The sequence below is a fragment of the Salmo salar genome, chromosome 17 (assembly GCF_965601325.2).
Source record: "Salmo salar chromosome 17, fSalSal1, whole genome shotgun sequence".
In the NCBI taxonomy this organism is placed as follows: Eukaryota; Metazoa; Chordata; class Actinopteri; order Salmoniformes; family Salmonidae; genus Salmo; species Salmo salar.
The window spans coordinates 47,331,711-47,349,803 of NC_138307.1; the positions used below are offsets into that span (position 1 = coordinate 47,331,711).

The 18,093-nt window shown below is 42.9% G+C and overlaps 1 protein-coding gene across 3 annotated transcripts in view; it reads right to left on the minus strand.

Annotated features, from left to right (window-relative positions):
* Nucleotides 1-5,719: 5,719 nt before the first annotated feature.
* The window catches only part of gramd4a (GRAM domain containing 4a), a 60,977-nt gene continuing 48,603 nt past the window's right edge, over nucleotides 5,720-18,093 (minus strand). For 2 of the 3 annotated variants that reach the window (XM_014152776.3, XM_014152778.3), the window contains 14 exons: nucleotides 17,659-17,684; nucleotides 17,461-17,552; nucleotides 16,823-16,914; nucleotides 12,931-12,979; nucleotides 12,743-12,814; nucleotides 12,583-12,626; nucleotides 12,355-12,464; nucleotides 12,018-12,172; nucleotides 11,388-11,405; nucleotides 9,793-9,937; nucleotides 9,560-9,653; nucleotides 9,184-9,274; nucleotides 8,956-9,024; nucleotides 5,720-8,864 (listed from right to left, as the gene is read on the minus strand). In XM_014152776.3, the coding sequence (XP_014008251.1) occupies nucleotides 8,751-8,864; nucleotides 8,956-9,024; nucleotides 9,184-9,274; nucleotides 9,560-9,653; nucleotides 9,793-9,937; nucleotides 11,388-11,405; nucleotides 12,018-12,172; nucleotides 12,355-12,464; nucleotides 12,583-12,626; nucleotides 12,743-12,814; nucleotides 12,931-12,979; nucleotides 16,823-16,914; nucleotides 17,461-17,552; nucleotides 17,659-17,684 (1,171 nt within the window). In that variant the 3' untranslated portion in view covers nucleotides 5,720-8,750. The remainder of the gene's footprint in view (nucleotides 8,865-8,955; nucleotides 9,025-9,183; nucleotides 9,275-9,559; nucleotides 9,654-9,792; nucleotides 9,938-11,387; nucleotides 11,406-12,017; nucleotides 12,173-12,354; nucleotides 12,465-12,582; nucleotides 12,627-12,742; nucleotides 12,815-12,930; nucleotides 12,980-16,822; nucleotides 16,915-17,460; nucleotides 17,553-17,658; nucleotides 17,685-18,093) is intronic. The other variant, XM_014152777.3, reaches the window with a different exon arrangement.

The following is an 18,093-nucleotide window of genomic DNA, read 5'->3' on the forward strand; positions in this document are numbered from 1 at the left end:
GCCACAAATGTGCATGTGTCTGCTCAAACGGTCAGAAACAGACTCCATGAGGGTGGTATGAGGGTCCGACGTCCACAGGTGGGGGTTGTGCTTACAGCCCAACACCGTGCAGGACGTTTGGCATTTGCCAGAGAACACCAAGATTGGCAAATTCGCCACTGGCGCCCTGTGCTCTTCACAGATGAAAGCAGGTTCACACTGAGCACATGTGACAGACGTGACAGTCTGGAGACGCCGTGGAGAACGTTCTGCTGCCTGCAACATCCTCCAGCATGACCAGTTTGGCGGTGGGTCATTCATGGTGTGGGGTGGCATTTCTTTGGGGGGCCGCACAGCCCTCCATGTGCTCGCCAGAGGTAGCCTGACTGCCATTAGGTACCGAGATGAGATCCTCAAACCCCTTGTGAGACCATATGCTGGTGCAGTTGGCCCTGGGTTCCTCCTAATGCAAGACAATGCTAGACCTCATGTGGCTGGAGTGCGTCAGCAGTTCCTGCAAGAGGAAGGCATTGATGCTATGGACTGGCCCGCCCGTTCCCCAGACCTGAATCCAATTGAGCACATCTGGGACATCATGTCTCGCTCCATCCACCAACGCCACGTTGCACCACAGACTGTCCAGGAGTTGGCGGATGCTTTAGTCCAGGTCTGGGAGGAGATCCCTCAGGAGACCATCCGCCACCTCATCAGGAGCATGCCCAGGCGTTGTAGGGAGGTCATACAGGCACGTGGAGGCCACATACACTACTGAGCCTCATTTTGACTTGTTTTATGGACATTACATCAAAGTTGGATCAGCCTGTAGTGTGGTTTTCCACTTTAATTTTGAGTGTGACTCCAAATCCAGACCTCCATGGGTTGATAAATTGGATTTCCATTGATTATTTTTGTGTGATTTTGTTGTCAGCACATTCAACTATGTAAAGATAAAAGTATTTAATAAGATTATTTCATTCATTCAGATCTAGGATGTGTTATTTTAGTGTTCCCTTTATTTTTTTGAGCAGTGTATATAAATCAAGAAAAACCCTTGAATGAGTAGGTGTTCTAAAACTTTGGATTGAACAAAAATATAAATGCAACATGTAAAGTGTTGGTCCCATGTTTTATGAGCTGAAATAAAATATCCCATAAATGTTCCATATACACAAAAATCTTATTTCTCAAAAATGTTGTGCACACAGGGGGTGCTGAGGAGTATTTATGTCTCTAATAAAGCCCTTTCTTGGGAAAAAACTCCTTCTGATGTTGCATTTATATTTTTGTTCAGAATATATACCATTTTACATGCGCAGAATACAACCTTACCGTGAAATGCTTACTTAACCAACAATGCAGAGTTTTAAAAAAGTATGTTCGAAACATTTGCTTAATAAACTAAAGGAAAAATAGCAACACAATAAAATAACACTAACGAGGCTATCTACAAGAGTTATCGGTACCGAGTCAATGTGCAGGGGTACGAGTTAGTCGCGGTAATTGAGATAATATGTAAATGTAGGTAGGGGTAAAGTGACTATGCATAGATAATATACAGAGAGAAGCAGCAGCGTATGTGAAGAGTGTGAAGGAATGTGTGTGTGTGTGTGTGTGTGTGTGTGTGTGTGTGTGTGTGTGTGTGTGTGTGTGTGTAAGTGAGAGAGAGAGAGAGACGTCAACATGCATGTGTGTGTGTGTTTTGTGTGTGTGTGTGTTGGAGGGTCAGTGTGGTATGTGTGAGTGTGTGGTTAGAGTCCAGTGAGTGTACATGTACATCGAGCTTGTGCAAGAGAGTCAGTGCAAAAAATATAAATAAATAATAATAAATGAAGGGGGTCAATACAAATAGTCCAGGTAGCCATTTGATTAACTGTTCAGTAGACTTACGGCTTGGGGATAGAAGCTGTTAAGGAGCCTTTTTGTCCCAGACTTGGCACTCCAGTACCACTTGCCGTGCGGTAGCAGAGAGAACAGTCTATGACATGGGTGGCTGGAGTCTTTGAAAAAAATGCTTAAGACCTTCCTCTGACATCGCCTGGTATAGAGGTCCTGGATAGCAGGAAGCTCGGCCCCAGTGATATACTGGGCCATACACACTACCCTCTGTATCGCCTTGCGGTTGGATGCCGAGCAGTTGCCATACCAAGCAATGATGCAACCCGTCAGGATGCTCTTGATGGTGCAGCTGTAAAACCTTCTTAAAATAGTGCATCAGCTGTTGTTTACATATATGCATAGGCCCCCGCCCCGTGTCTTACCAGAGGCTGCTGTTTTATCCTGCCGATAGTGTGTGTAACCCACCAGCTGTATGTTCTTAATTTTGTCATCCAGCCACGACTCGGTGAAACATAAGATATTACAGTTTTTAATGTCCTGTTGGTATGATATACGTGCTTTTAGATCGTCCCATTTATTTTCCAGCGATTGAACGTTTGCTAGCAGGACAGAATGCATCCTCACAAGGCACCCTGATCTTTTTCCGCGAAATCGCAATTTCCTTGTCCAGCGAATGACGGGGATCTGGGCCTGGTCGGGTGTCTGTAGTATATCCCTCCCGTCCGACTCATTGAAGAAAAACTCTTTGTCTAATCTGAGGTGAGTAATCGCAGTTCTGATGTCCAGAAGCTCTTTTCGATCATACGAGATGGTAACAGCAACATTATGTACAAAACAAGTTACAAACAATGCAAGAAATAGCATGGTTGGTTAAGAGCCGATAAGATGGCAGCCATCCCCTTCGGCGCCATCAAAGTGAGCATAGAACATATTTAGCTCGTCTCGTAGGCTCGCGACACTGGGTAACTCGCTGCTCGGTTTCCCTTTGTAATCCGTAATAGTTTGCAAGCCCTGTCACATCCGACAAGCATCAGAGTCGGTGTAGTAGGATTTGATCTTAGTCCTGTATTGAAGCTTTGCCTTTTTGATGGCTTGTTGGAGGTCATTGCGGGATTTCTTATAAGCGTCCAGATTAGTCTCCCGCTCCTTGAAAGCGGCAGCTCTAGCTTCATCACAGTGCTGATGTTGCTTGTAATCCATGGCTTCTGGTTGGGATATGTCCGTATGGTCAAGCTAGTGCCTGATGTGGTGTACTCCTCAATGTCATCGGATGAATCCCTGAACATTTTCCAGTCTGTGCTTGTAAAACAGTCCTGTAGCTTAGCATCTTCTTTGTTGGACCACTTCCGTATTGAGCTGGTTTTTGCTTGTACAGTAAGCAGGAATCAAGAGGATGTTATGGTCAATTTTGTCAAATGAAGGGCGAGAGGAGAGTTTTGTACGGATCTCTGTGTGAGGATTAAAGACGATCTAGAGTTTTCTTTTCCTTTAGTTGCACATGTGAAATGAGGTAAAACAGATTTCGGTTTTCCTGCGTTAAAGTCCCCAGCCACTAGGAGTGCTGCCTCTGGATGAGCATTTTCTTGGTTTGCTTATGACTTTATATAGGCCATTGAGTGCGGCCTTAGTGCCAGCATGGGGTTGTGGTGGTAGACAGCTACGAAGAATATAGATAAACTCTCTTGGTAAATAGTGTGGTCTACAGCTTATAGTGAAGTACTCTAACTCAGGCAAACAAAACCTTGAGTCTTCCTTAATATTAGCACCAGCTGTTGTTGACAAAGAGACACACACCACCCCCTCGGTCCTGTTCTGTCTTGCAGATGCACAGAAAACCTGGGTAACTGTATATTATTCATGCCCTTATTCAGCCACGACTCAGTGAAACATAAAATATTACAGTTTTTAATGTCCCGTTGATAATATAGTCTTGAACGGAGCTTATCCACTCTATTCTCCAGTGATTACCCTCCGTTCTACTGGCGAACGTGCAAAGGCGGATTATCCACTCGTCGACGCAGTCTCGCCAGGCATCCAGCTCTTCGACATCTGTAACAGTCTCTCCTCGTATCTGTAATCTGATTACAATATTTTAGCAGGTAACATAACTGATTACAGTTAATTTATTTTGTCATTATATTACATGTAATCAGTTACCCACCAATCCTGATTAACACTCACTACCCATCTTGATTCTAACATAGATCAGATAGGCATTGAAAATCAGCAGTTCCCTCACATAACTCCACAAGAATATTATGTGGGTGAAGTAACAGGAAAGTGCAATGACGGGCCAAATAAAACATTTGGGATTCTTAACATTAAGTTAGTTGCTTTTATACCTGCATATACAGGAATATGGGTGAAGTAGGCTAACAGGACCAAAGAAGACAAGACAAATGCAATATGCACTACATTAAGTTGGTCTTATACCTGTGTTGTTATGCTGTGATTACCTTGGTAACAGTTACATATTACAAAGTTATTGAGCGTTTGGTAGACTGGCACCGTAGACCTAACATTGTGTAATCAGTATTCAGCCTAGCAGAGTGTTGACAGCCAGGCAGCACAGTGAGAGGAATGGCTATGGTTGGTATCCTTGTGTGAGAACATCGTTTTAACCTGTATACAGGATGCACCCCAAATGGCACCCTATTCCCTACATAGTGCACTGTAGGGAATAGTTCCCTATATAATAGTGGGACGTGATCACAGTGAATAATGTCCACCATTCCACCTCCCATGGAGCTAGGGAGGCTACCTCAGCCCACTGGTGATGATGGGAGACATCACTCACCAGAATTGTGGTGTGTGTAGCTGTTGACAGATTTGTGCCATTGGAGAGAGAGTGTCACTGTTTTGTCAAAGTGTACAAACTACCCTGTCAACTAGAGCAGGAGGGGGGATCTTGGCAATGTCGCTTTCAATCAGAAGGCCTAAAAATACACTGGCTCCATCAAACTGTGTGTCTGTGAACAGGCAACTCAGGGGTATCATTTGTTAAATAGTTTCTCTGAACTAACTTCCCTACCCTGCCAAAGGCCTAAAGTAGAGAAAAGTGTGTGACGGATGCTGCGTCTCTTCAACTCTTCGTAGTGTAGCATGTACCCGTCCACTCTGGGACGATGTCAGTGTTTCCAACAGGAAAACTCACTGTGCTTTTTAAAATTTATTTTAAGAGTTCAGATGAGAAATTTGAGGCTCGGTGTCATTCTCTACAGTACCAATATGGGGATAACTTGGAACGATATAACAGTAATCATTCGACTTTTACCAAATTGTTGATTTTGTGTAGATCAGTGAAAAGGTTTTACAGTTATAATTAATAAAGATTCTTATTCTTCGCAGTGACAATTAGGTAGGACCATCAAGTAAAAATGTATGAATCATTGCAATCATGAAATTGTAATCGTTTTACCATAATATAAAACAAGTTCAAAGAGGAAATACCCCGTGTGAATACATTCATATATTCCCTTCCACAAAAGAAAATGCAGAACACGTCTTTACAATATACTTAGCTGGTAACGCAAAAACACTATCGTTAGTGTGAGCTATACCTTGGGAGTTATTTTTACATGATTTCACAGCCTTTGAAGCACCTGCCCTCTAGTTTCTGTAAGGGTCATTATCAGTCTCCATCCATCTGTCCTGTAGTGACATCAAGTGGCCGAATGTGGGAATTGCAGTCGTCACCAGACCACACTATTTTTAAAAAACCTTTATTTAACTAGGCAAGTCAGTTAAGAACAAATTCTTATTTTCAATGACGGCCTAGGAACAGTGGGTTAACTGCCTTGTTCAGGGGCAGAACGACTACAAGTACCTCCATGCTCATTTGGAATGACTAGACTTATAATTATCTATAGGTGTAGTACAAAGGATTACAATACAGAGAATGGGAAATACTTAATTCATTTTATTTAAATAAAAAAATGTACATCACATATTTTACAATAGACATTGTCTTCTTTAAAAACGCAAAGGATTACGTTATTGTATATAAATTCCTCTTTCGTCATTTTAGTCCTCGGACACACAGATGACATAATTACCCACAACTGTCAGATGATTGCAGTATATTGAACTTTGCAGTGATATACTGTATGGGAATATCATGAAGTAATTGACTAACGTTTACATTTAGTTAGAATTAATACTTGGTTAACACAACGAGACACACAGAAGGAGACCAGTAGAAACCAGTGAACAGCAGCTCTCCGAGTCACCATGATGACCTCTGCTGTCTGTAAGGAAGGCCTGTGAGTGATCCAAAAACAGCTAAAACATCATGATTGTACCATGTACCGCACAGCACTACCTATGAACGATCACTGACATTTTTTTGCAGTGTGAATATAATCTGACTAGAATGTTCTCTGATGTCACCGTCTGCCTACTGTTAGCCTGGTCCCAGGTCTGTCACTATATGCTTGATCCAACTCCTCGGACTTTCATTACCATGCTACTCAGTACATGTACAGTATATGCTATGACAACAAACAACACAAGAGCTAAACTTTAGCTTTAGCTATTAAAGTATTATAAACAGATCAGGGTTACGTTTGCTATTGGGATGAATGTGAGCAGCAGAGGTTGTCCTGAGACCAGTCTGAGCGGATTTAAAAAGCTGACAGTTACACAGTAATTCAAAACGCAAGAGGAAGATATCTGTCCAGTCTTCATAACTCCACCTGTGGCAAGGAGCTCAAACCGGCATTCCAAACAAATGAAAAACAAGAAATTAATTCAGGTTTTTAACCCAACCTTCAGTAAACATGTAGGTGTAGGCAGAGCATGGCGGCAGTAAAAGAAAGAAAAAATAACGTTTTGGCAACAACAAAAAATAAACTAGGAGTTTACAGCAGTAACACAATACATTCTGTGTGCTTCTTTTAGGACAGACCCTGATTGCAGATTTCAAAGTTAGTTGGTACTACTCGACTAAGAAAGGCTTCAGGTAAGCATTAAGACTACACTAACGTAAAGTCAGACAATCATTCAATCAACACACTAACAGCATGAGTTCCTTAGACAATAGACAATCTATAGAAATTACATTTCATATCCAGTCATAAGACAACAACTGACACAGTTTATACGGGCTTGTTAACAGTGTGGGAAGATGAATGCTTTTTAGGGGACTAGCTTGTTGTGCTGAGGCAAAAAGGATCTGAGAGCATAGTATAATCTACTCTCTCATTTGAAGCAAACGATAGACCAGAAATATGCCCAGATGTCCAGAATAACTCTTCCAGCCATTTTACAAAACACAGAAGGTGTCCACATCCACTTGGTTTGGCATTCCATTACAATTCTACATATCAAACCTATCTGAGAAATAAAAGACCAGCTTTTAATTCCACAACGGTGACAATAATAAAGTGACATTGAAATATTCAGGTCAAACTTGTTCTTCATCCTGCTGTGAATGAATACTCCAGAACCAGGCCAGTTGACTGCCTCGATTTGCATTGAAATACTGAGAACTCCTGGACGAATTAACTAGTTACTAGTCAAGTTAACCAAGTTAAATTACTTCTGAACAGGACAGCACATTGTACACATCTGACCACTCCAGTGTTAATACTACAGGTTGGTATTAGTGGTATTACCATAGTATTACTATACCATAACATGTCACTAAATACTGAAGTAACAGGTACTGGGCCTTGATACACTGCAAAATCATTAGTATGTTTATGTGACCTACAGTGCGCACCTTAAGAGTGTGTTAGCCTACTGGGCTAAAGTCAAGGCATTTACTCATCTTTAGGCCTCAGGGTTACTCAGCACAAAAGTGTAGTTCACTGAACCAGCTATGTTACATTTAAACTATGTACCTTCAGTTTCGACACATTATTCAGGGTTTAAGTCTGTTCTGACTAACAGGGAGTGTGCTTTAGTTTTAGAACACAATCCACAGATCCAGGACCTGCTTTAACTAAGTCCAGTTCTTCATCATTCCATTGGTTATTACAAAAATAAGCGGAATTCAAAAGAAAGGCATTTGAAAACACTTCACAATGAACATCAGCGCCAAGGTCCCCACTACCGTATGTGACACACAGTACAGTAGGGAGTGTTGAAAGTATAACACACATATGTCGTATGCAAAAAGACATCTGAAAGCAAACGGTTTGTTGCTGAAATGTGCGTGAGTGTCTCCAAGGAAAATCTATAGCAATGATGTAAACTGATGGAAAAGGCTTCTTGTCATGTTGAACGTTGTTCCGATGTTAACAGCTTTTTGTTTTCTACACAAACATCTAGCTACCGTACAGCGTACTGTCTGTACGGTTCCGTGCAAGACCAGCAGTAACGGTTACACTGACTCAGACTTCACGAGAAAGAGAGAAGACAGGTGAGTAGAGACGCACGATGTCTTGGCAGCTCACACACACACACACACACACACACACACACACGTCTCTCTGAAGCGAATGAAAGCTGGCAGTCAGGCAGGCAGGCAGGAGAGCCAGCTCCTTCTCCTATGATGAGATGTCTGTGTTAAAAATAATGACTCCCCCACCCCCTCTACTTCACCACCCCCCCCATCCTCCTTCTGACAGTGTTGGAATGTGTTCACCATCCCTATTGGACTATAAGTCCCACCTCACCTCCACACAGACGGGCGCGCGCACCAGACAGACGGGCGCGCGCACCAGACAGACGGGCGCGCGCACCAGACAGACGGGCGCGCGCACCAGACAGACGGGCGCGCGCACCAGACAGACGGGCGCGCGCACCAGACAGCTCTCAGTCATAAGAAGATTGTCCAGTCACTGTAAATAAGAGAGGGAGGAGAAGAGGTGTGTCCCATCACTTCCCCCAATTGTCTTTTCTCCAGCCAGGGAGGGTTCAGGGGTAGGTGGACCAGCCCTGACCCCAGCCCAGGCCTCTTTCCATGGGGATAGCAGGGCTACAGTTCAGGGCTACAGCTCAGGGCTGCCCAAGGGTTGTCTGGAGGTGGTTGTGATCTTCATGTACTGGGTGAAGATCGCCTCGAAGGCCTCGTCTCGATGGATCATGGCACCAAACACCAGAGGCTGAGGAGACAGAAATCCACAAATCATATTTCATTTATTTAGAAATATGTGAAGGATAATGAAAAGGTCAAATGAATCTTTATTTCCATACCTTCTGTGTGGAGGGAGTGGCTATGGAGATTCCCATTCCTGACCCAGGTAAGACAGACAGCACTTTGTACTGGGAACAGAGACAAGGTATCAGATAAATCCAATTATGATCCATTCATTTCAAAGAATCTATCAGTTGCTGGAAGATGCAGATCAGGATGTGATATCACAGAAAACATAGAAAGGATACAATAAAAATATTGAATTAGTCGAGTGTGTAGATAGACACCTTCTGGATATCTGTGATGTCCACCAGCTTAATGACCTTATTCTTCTTGGAGGAGACCGATTTGGAACTGGAGCTCTCGAAGCACAGATAACTGGGACACAAAGAGACAGATGGTGAGAGAGACAGAAAGATGGAGGCGAGTGAGCACAAATCCTCCACTCTTGGATCTAGCTCCGAGAATCTGCAGCATAATGGCACCATTTCGTGGCATATTGTACACAGCCCCATCAGAGAGTAAAGATAGCACACCTAAAAGGATTAGCAGACCACTAGAGGTGAAAAGCTCTTGTTATGAGGGGCTGTCTACCAGTTTAGTCTCCGAGAGAATCCATACTTGAAGAGACAAGCTAGTGTGAGATGAGTTAGGTCTACTTACTTCTCTGTAACATAGAGCATGCCGTTTCGTATGTAGTCCGTTGGCATCTTCCGGTCTCTGTTGATGAGGCAGCACCTCCACCCATTCTCACACACTGTAGACAGACAAACAGAATAACTGTTAATATTGATTTACTTGCACAAGCGGCTGGACAGCTCCCCAAATGCATTTTAACAAAAAAGGGAGAAAAACAATCCCCCCCTAAATATTTTAGCTGCAGTAAGTCCTCTGACCTGGTAGAGGGCGCTCATTCTCTGAGACGTTGAAGATCTCATGAAAGGCTCCCTTCTTGGTGCTATGAATCCTGGCGCTGTCAGCATCCAGGTTTACACCGCACGGGACGGTTGCTAGGCTACCTCTAGCCACCACAGGCTGAATCTAGAGGGGAGGGGGTGTGGGAGGAGGGGGGGACATGGAGACGGAGTAAAATGAAGAGAAGGAGTTGGGGAGTGGGTGGGGAAGGAGGAGGAATAATTTTACTACAGCGCACTACTGTAGCCATCTTCCACTACGGACTCTCTCGCAGACTAAACTGGTAGACAGCCCCTCACAGAGAGAGAGGAAACAAGATGGAGGCCATTCATCTGTACACAGTAGGAGTATGTGCTCCTCATAACATAGCCTTGCAAACAACTTGTGTCTTATCTAACATCAGCCTCAGGGTGAGGATCTCGTGCAAAGCGCAGAGCAGTCCCGTCCCCCCCAGACACACTCGTATAGACACAGTACATAGTAGTCAGTCATCTCTGTTAGTTTCATTTCTAAGTGAGGACATTGTTATTTAAAACTTGATTTATTGAATTGTCTGTTCCAAGGGTATCCTCTACCCGTCTGCCCTGAAGTGTGCACTGGTTCACTACCCCTCAATAACGTATAGATTTACGGTGGAACATTGTCCACCTGTCTTTTGCCTATGCATGCTTACACCCACCAATCCAATGCTTTTAGTGAAGGGTAAATCCCTGAAGGGGGGCGAGCGAGTGCACACGTCAAGCAGAGGGGGAGGGGGGGGGAAATCAAAAGTCAGTGTACAGTACAGACAGTATGGTATAGTAGTGGATTAGTTAGTGTTTGTAATGCTGGGAGTGAGAGTAGGGAGCGCTGCAGATAAATGGCCATGCCGTTTACAGCTACAGTACAATATACACCCTCATGCTGCAGGCAGGCAGGCAGGCCCCTAGCTATACAGTAGATGGGATTATTTGTAATGTTACATTGAAGTAGAATAAGTCTTAGAATAGCAGTAGAATAAGTCTTAGCTACATAGTTGTGGAATTCAGACACACTAGTTAGCTCTGTTTTTCAAGGGTTACCTGCTAAATGATTATAATTGAGAGATTGTTCCACTAATTGGAATCACTAGAAAGTTTTACCTTACCTGATTATCTTACCATCGATATGAAGGAATAACACTTTCTGTGTTGTAAAGGTAAACTACGGGGGAAATAAACTGGACTATAACATATACTACTATAGTCACATTGAAGTTGCTTTTAACAGTGCTGCTTCGGGGTTCTGTCAGCACACTGAAAACCTGGTTACTACAGAGTATGTCTGGGAAAATGGATTAAAAACTAATGTCACAGATCAATTCAGAATTGTTTCCATTAAGACTGGTTCAATTAAAAGAGTTTAACATTATGCCATTATGGCCCACTAAAAAGTGGATATTTACATTGACATTTTTGATCCATTTATTCAAACACTCAGTTAATGTTGGGAGGTTTGTCGTGAACCACACGCACACACACATTTATACATGTTTTAGCTGGTGGCACACACAGGCACTATGTAACGTAAGGGGACAGAGGCACACCAGAGTCCCTACCTTCTCAGACCCAGACAGCTGAGAGAGAGAAACAAAACACAACGTATAGTGACAGTCACTAAAGCAAAGACCATCTAGCACCACTAACATCACTGCCAACTGGCTGAGGAAACAAACCAAGATAAGCCATCGCAAACACTCAACACAGTCTCGCGGGCACATACAGACACACACACACACACACACACACACACACATACACACGACAGAGCATGACATTCAGGTGGCAGTGTCGAGGTAAATTAGGTTTGTTTGAAGGGCTCAATATAAAAAAAAGAGTTAAGGCTCAGCATGTGATCAAATAATTACAATGTTGGTCTGACAGTAGCTACAGTTGTTATTTTTAAACATAAATCTATGCTTTAGTTGTAGTAGATACTTTTGTAATGTGGTTATGGTTTAGTTATTTAGCATTTGGATAAGGGCTAGTGTTAGGGAAGTTTGGGTTGGATAAACAATTGGTTCCTTTCTCTAAGGGGAGAGTTATTTGTGCGTCCCCAGAGTAAGTTGTCAGATGACAGTAAATTTGGTCAGATGACAACGTGTGTTATTGTATACTGTATATGTTGCGCACGCGTGTGGATATGTACATGTGCGTCTGTGTACGCATTCATAAGTGCGTGTCCTCACCCGTCGAGACATTGTCGCGTTGGTCCTCTCCTTCAACTGTGGATCAGTTGGTAGGTTGTTCCAGTCGATGTGAGGTGTGTCATATTTGTCCCTCAGCTTGGGACAGCTCTTAAACAAGAAGTCTATGATGAAGAACTTGATCCCTGCATACAGCCCTGAGAGAAAAAGAAAAGACTTTAAAAAGCCAATTCTCTTCAGATTAAAAAAAATGAAGAAGTTGAGACAGTAATGTTGCTAAGTACAATGGATTGTACAAAAAAAATGTTGGTATACTTTGTTTACACGTTTTATGTATTTCATAAAACGTGCGTCTGCTGTAAACTGTGTGTGTACTCACCAATCATGAAGCCCACGAGTTTATAGGGCAGTATGCAGGAGGAGAGAAAGGTAACCCACAGGCTGATGTAGAGCTTCTGAGTGATCTCAGGCTGCACCCACATGAATAGGCTGTGCACACGCACACACACACAGAGGGCGAAAGAGAAACCGTTTTGATTAACTATTCAGACCAACATCAAAAGGAAAGAGCATAGAATAGTAAGACAGTGAAACAGCCATTTCTTACTTCTTTATTTTCTCCAAAACATCCGCCATCTTACCAAAAAGGTTCTGTGAAAAAAGCCCAACAAAATGACTTTCCCAAAACACATAATGTCTTAATGTGGTGTGTGCGTACGTGCGTATTTATGCGTGCTTGTGTATGTGTGTGCTGGCTACTACTGTACCTGTGCTTTTTGTGCAACATCAAGCACTAACTGGAACTTTTCAGACACAGTTAAATCATCCTTTGACGGTTCCTACACGAAACAAATCCAAACAAATCAGCTCATTCCATAGGCAGGAAATACGACAGGCCACTTCCTGTGAGATCAGGAAGCTAAGAGGAAGTCATGTGAAATGGGAGGTGTCTTACTATAGGATCCGTAATATCCGGCACAATGCTCCACTGAATCCTCCAACCTCTGAAAAGGAGAAAAGGGAAGATATTAAAATAAATGTAAAGATGTCAAAACTCTAAAGCAGGGATGGGCAATTGGCATCCCGCACCTGTGGATCAATTTCAAATGATCTTCCATTTTTTATTTATTTTGAACTCAGTCGGGATCTCAACTTACTGTTGAGAGTTAAAATAATAGAATACGCACATTTTGGTTGTGCATAAGCAGTTTCTCTTATGTCAGTCACTAACTGTCACGCAATTAGCCCATGTCAGCTAATATTTTTTAGATTGGTAAGTTAGTCTAGCGGCCAGCTATCTACCCTTGTAGTAATCACGATGAAGGTCAGTCAATACGGAACATGTCAAGAACTTTGAAAGTTTCCTTAAGTGCAGTTGCAAAAACCATCAAGTGCTATGATGAAACTCTCTCATGAGGACCGCCACAGGAATGTAAGACCCAGAGTTACCGCTGCTGCAGAGGATACGTTCATTAGTTAACAGCCTCAGAAATTGCAGTCCAAATAAATGCATCAGAGTTCAAGTAACAGACACATCAACATCAACTGTTCAGAGGAGACTGTGTGAATCAGGCCTTCATGGTCAAATTGCTGCAAAGAAACCACTCCTAAAGGACACCAATCAGAAGAAGAGACTTGCTTGGGCCAAGAAACACGAGCACCGGACATTATACCGGTGAAAATGTAGATATTTGGTTCGACCCGCCGTGTCTTTGTGAGACGTGGTGTGGGTGAACGGATGATCTCTGCATGTGTATTTCCCACCGTAAGTATGGAGGAGGAGGTGTGATGGTGTGGGGGGGTGCTTTGCTGGTGACTGATTTATTTAGAATTAAAGGCACACTTAACCAGCATGGCTAATACAGCATTCTGCAGCGATAGGCCATCCCATCTGGTTTGGGTTTAGTGGGACTATCATTTTTTTTTTCAACAGGACAATGACCCAACACACCTCCAGGCTGTATAAGGTCTATTTCACCTAGAGGGAGAGTGATGGAGTGCTGCATCAGATGACCTGGCCTCCACAATCCCCCGACCTCAATCAAAATGAGATGGTTTGGGAGGAGTTGGACCGCAGAGTGAAGGAAAAGCAGCCAACAAGTGCTCAGCACATGTGGCAACTCCTTCAAGACTGTTGGAAAAGCTTTCCAGGTGAAGCTTGTTGAGAGAATGCCAAGAGTGTGCAAAGCTGTCAAGGCAAATGGTGGCTATTTGAAGAATCTCAAATATATTTTGATTTGTTTAACACTTTTTTTGGTTACTACATGATTCCATATGGGTAATTTCATAGTTTTGATGTCTTCACTAAAAAGAAAAGAAAAACCTTTCAATGAGTAGGTGTTCTAAAACTTTTGACCGGTAGTGTACCTGACAGGTACATGATCATTACACAGGTGCAACTTGTACTGGGGACAATGAAAGGCCACTAAAAATGTGCAGTTTTGTCACACAACACAATGCCACCGATGTCTCAAGTTTTGAGCGAGCGTGCAATTGGCAAGCTGACTGCAGGAATGTCGAGGGCTGTTGCCAGATAATTTAATTTCTCTACCATAAGCCGCCTGAAACGTTGTTTGGGAGAATTTGGTAGTACGTCTAACTGGCCTCACAACCGCAGACGACGTGTAACCACACCAGCCCAGGACCTCCACGATCGTCTGAGACCAGCCAACCGGACAGATGATGAAACTGGGTTTGCACCTTACATTTTCTGCACAAACTGTCAGAAACCTTCTCAGGGAAGCTCATCTGCATGCTCGTCGTGCTCACCAGGTTCTTGACCTGGGCTTCGTAACCTACTTCAGTGGGCAAATTCTCACCTTCAAATGACCACTGGCACCCTGGAGAAGTGTGCTCTTCACAGATCAATCTCGGTTTCAACTGTACCGGGTAGACAGCGTGTATGGCGGCATGTTGACGAGCGGTTTGCTGATGTCAACATTGAACTGAGTGTGCCTTGGTGGCGGTAGGGTTATGGTATGGGCAGGCATAAGCTAACGACAACGAATACAATTGCATTTTATCGATGGCATTATGAATGCAAAAAGATACCGTGACGAGATCCTGAGGCCCATTGTCGTGCCATTCAACCGCCACCATCACCTCATGTTTCAGCAAGATAATGCACAGCCCCATGTCGCATCTGTACACAATCCCTGGAAGCTGAAAATGTCCCAGTTCTTTCATGGCCTGCATACTCAGACATGTTACCCATTGAGCATGTTTGGGATGCTCTGGATCGACGTATAAGTTCCCGACAATATCCAGCAACTTCGCACAGCCATTGAAGAGGAGTGGGACAACATTGCACCATCGTCAGTCTGGTCAACCCTATGCAAAGGAGCTGTGTCACCCACAATGAGACAAATGGTGGTCACACCAGATACTGACTGGTTTTCAGATCCACGCCCCTAGTTTTCTTTTTAAAAAGGTATCTCTGACCAACAGAGGCATATCTGCATTTCCAGTCATGTGAAATCCATAGATTAGGGCTTAATTTATTTAAATTGACTGATTTCCTTAGATCAACTAATGCTGTAAATTCTTTGAAATTGATGCATGTTGCATTTATATTTCTGTTGGAAATATAAACACAACATTGACAATCCCGCTCACCGTTTCATGTCCTTTCCTACAGCTCCGCTAAAGACCACTAATAAGCTCCATTCATTAAAATCCCAATTTAACCAACACCCATTTCCTTTTGTGACTACCTGGACCTACCAATTGGTTTTTAAGTATTGAAACCAAACCATATGGATTTGAATGAAAAGTATTTGAATAAACATGAAAAAGGTGAATGGAAGAAGCAAACCATTTCAAATGGCCTCCATGTTATATTTAACATTTTCTAAACACAATAAATATGCCAGGAGCCATACACGGAGTTTAAGGAAGGAAAAATAACTATGTAGGCTATATTATTTCAAGGCTATAGACTACAAAGAAATACATTGTGAAGCATTTGTGACTGCTAAACAATAGGCTGGTAGCGCTCAGCATTTTGTTGCATTAAATCATTAGTCTATAAATTGTGACATAAAGTATTCAATTCAATTTAAACCAAAAAAAGTGCCTTTGAATTCATTTTTAGAAATATATTTTTAGAAATACGAGTTTGGCCAGTCTGGGGCTTCAGGCTCATGTGATGGTACCTGGAGAGCTGAATATCCTCTCCTCCCTTGAAGAGCGCCTGGGGATGATAAAAACCCTTTTGGTGACTCTTGTCAGGCTGTGCAGAGATGCAGAGTTGTTTTTTTATTTTTCTATTTGTAGGTCTAAAGGTTTTTAGGCTAAATAACCCAATCAAAACAGAAAGCTCCTTGAACGTGGGAATATGCCAGGCCTATTGGGCCAAAATCAATTATGGCCCATTTGTATAGATAATAGAACAAAAATTAACAAAATGTTTAAGATTTAGATTTGTTATAAATACTCTGCTACATTGAAACACTTACTTATATATCCACCTTAGTTGTGGACATCACTGCACTCCCTCTCTGGCTCCTCATCTTTATAAGTCACCTTGATTTAGCACCTGCATGTTTTATCAGTTTCTTCATGACAATATTTAGTGAACTCCATGACAGTAGCTAAAGTAAGGGGCTTTAGCAGCACACAAGTAGACTACAGATGCATGCTGGGCCGGGCATGCCCTGAGCTCGTGAAGTGAGCGCTACTGGAGAGAAATTGGAGCGGATGAGAAGTCCGACGCTCCAGCTCCACTCACATGCTCTGGTTCAGTATAGTTGCATCACTCAGCGCCATCAATAAATGACAATGTTATATCAATGTGTGTGTGTGTGTGTGTGTGTGTGTGGTGTGTGTGTGCTGTATGCATGTCTTACTTAGCAATGAGGTAATTCAAGGAGAGCCTCAGGATGGCCAAGAAGAGGAACATGGGGATGGCCCAGCCATGCCACGCAGCATTCATGTAGATCTGAGACAGGAGGAAATACAAATGACATTCATCATTTCATCCAGCACTTAGCCTACATCCTATTTCTCACAATCACTAGATGTAATATACAAGTCTTCCAAATGACAAGCACTACTGAATATAGAGGGAGATTTGAGACATCGAATGAGAGGAAGTTGAAGAGACAAACAGAAGTGACATTTGGTCGATGTCCATCTCTATGGAATAGCATGTGTCAAAGTCGAGTGATACTGTTTCCAGTAGTCAAACTCATACAGTTTCATATTAGGTTTCCTTACCCTGTAAGCAGTCTATGGACATGGTATGACAGCAATCCATGCTTTGGTTTTGTTTACCTGGCCCCATTTCCAAATGCTAACTTTTTATATTTGTGGCACAACTCCAATAAGTCAGTGGTACCAATATTAGCATTTTTTTGGGGCTTCATGTCCAAATCATCCTAAAGTTACTCAGATGAATTGTGTAGCACAATGACGTTACTTCTAGATGATTTGGACATGACTCGCATATCTCTTTAAAAAGACAGACAGGAGCAGTTGTACTCACTATGAAGGAAATAGCTGAGGTGTACACTGAGTGCCAGTTGGATAAGGCTGAGAGGTTCCTCATGAAGTTAGTGACAGGTCTGGCTCCTCGCTCTGGAAAAAACACAAATCAACTTGTCACATTACAATATCTGACAGCAGTAGCTCAACGGCAGAAGGTATGACTGTTCTGAGTGGGAATGAATCCATAAATACTCACTGAGGCGCCTCATGTTCTCTGTTAGCCTGGAGAGAGGGACACACAAACGGTAGATGTTACAACAGGAATTTTTGCATGCATTTTACACAGCCACCACACAGTGGGGGAACACAATCCTCAAACATCTACTGAAAGAGCGAAATGTTCCTGCGGAGGTGGCAACACCTCAACCCACTGATCAGTCTGTTTATGAGTCACACAGAGGCGAGGAGGAGAGGAAAGAATGAAGAACTCAATCCATTTCTCTCGGTTCTCGCCACAAGGTCAGCTACAATACAGCACATTCTTTATTTCTAGAGCTTTCTACCTGTGCTGCCAACTTTTATCCAATCCGTGTGCACTTCAAACTGTGTACGTATGTGTGCAGTACTCTCCTGTCTAAGGTCACAGCAGCCCATGACCTGAAGGATGAGTAAACCCTATACAATCTGACCT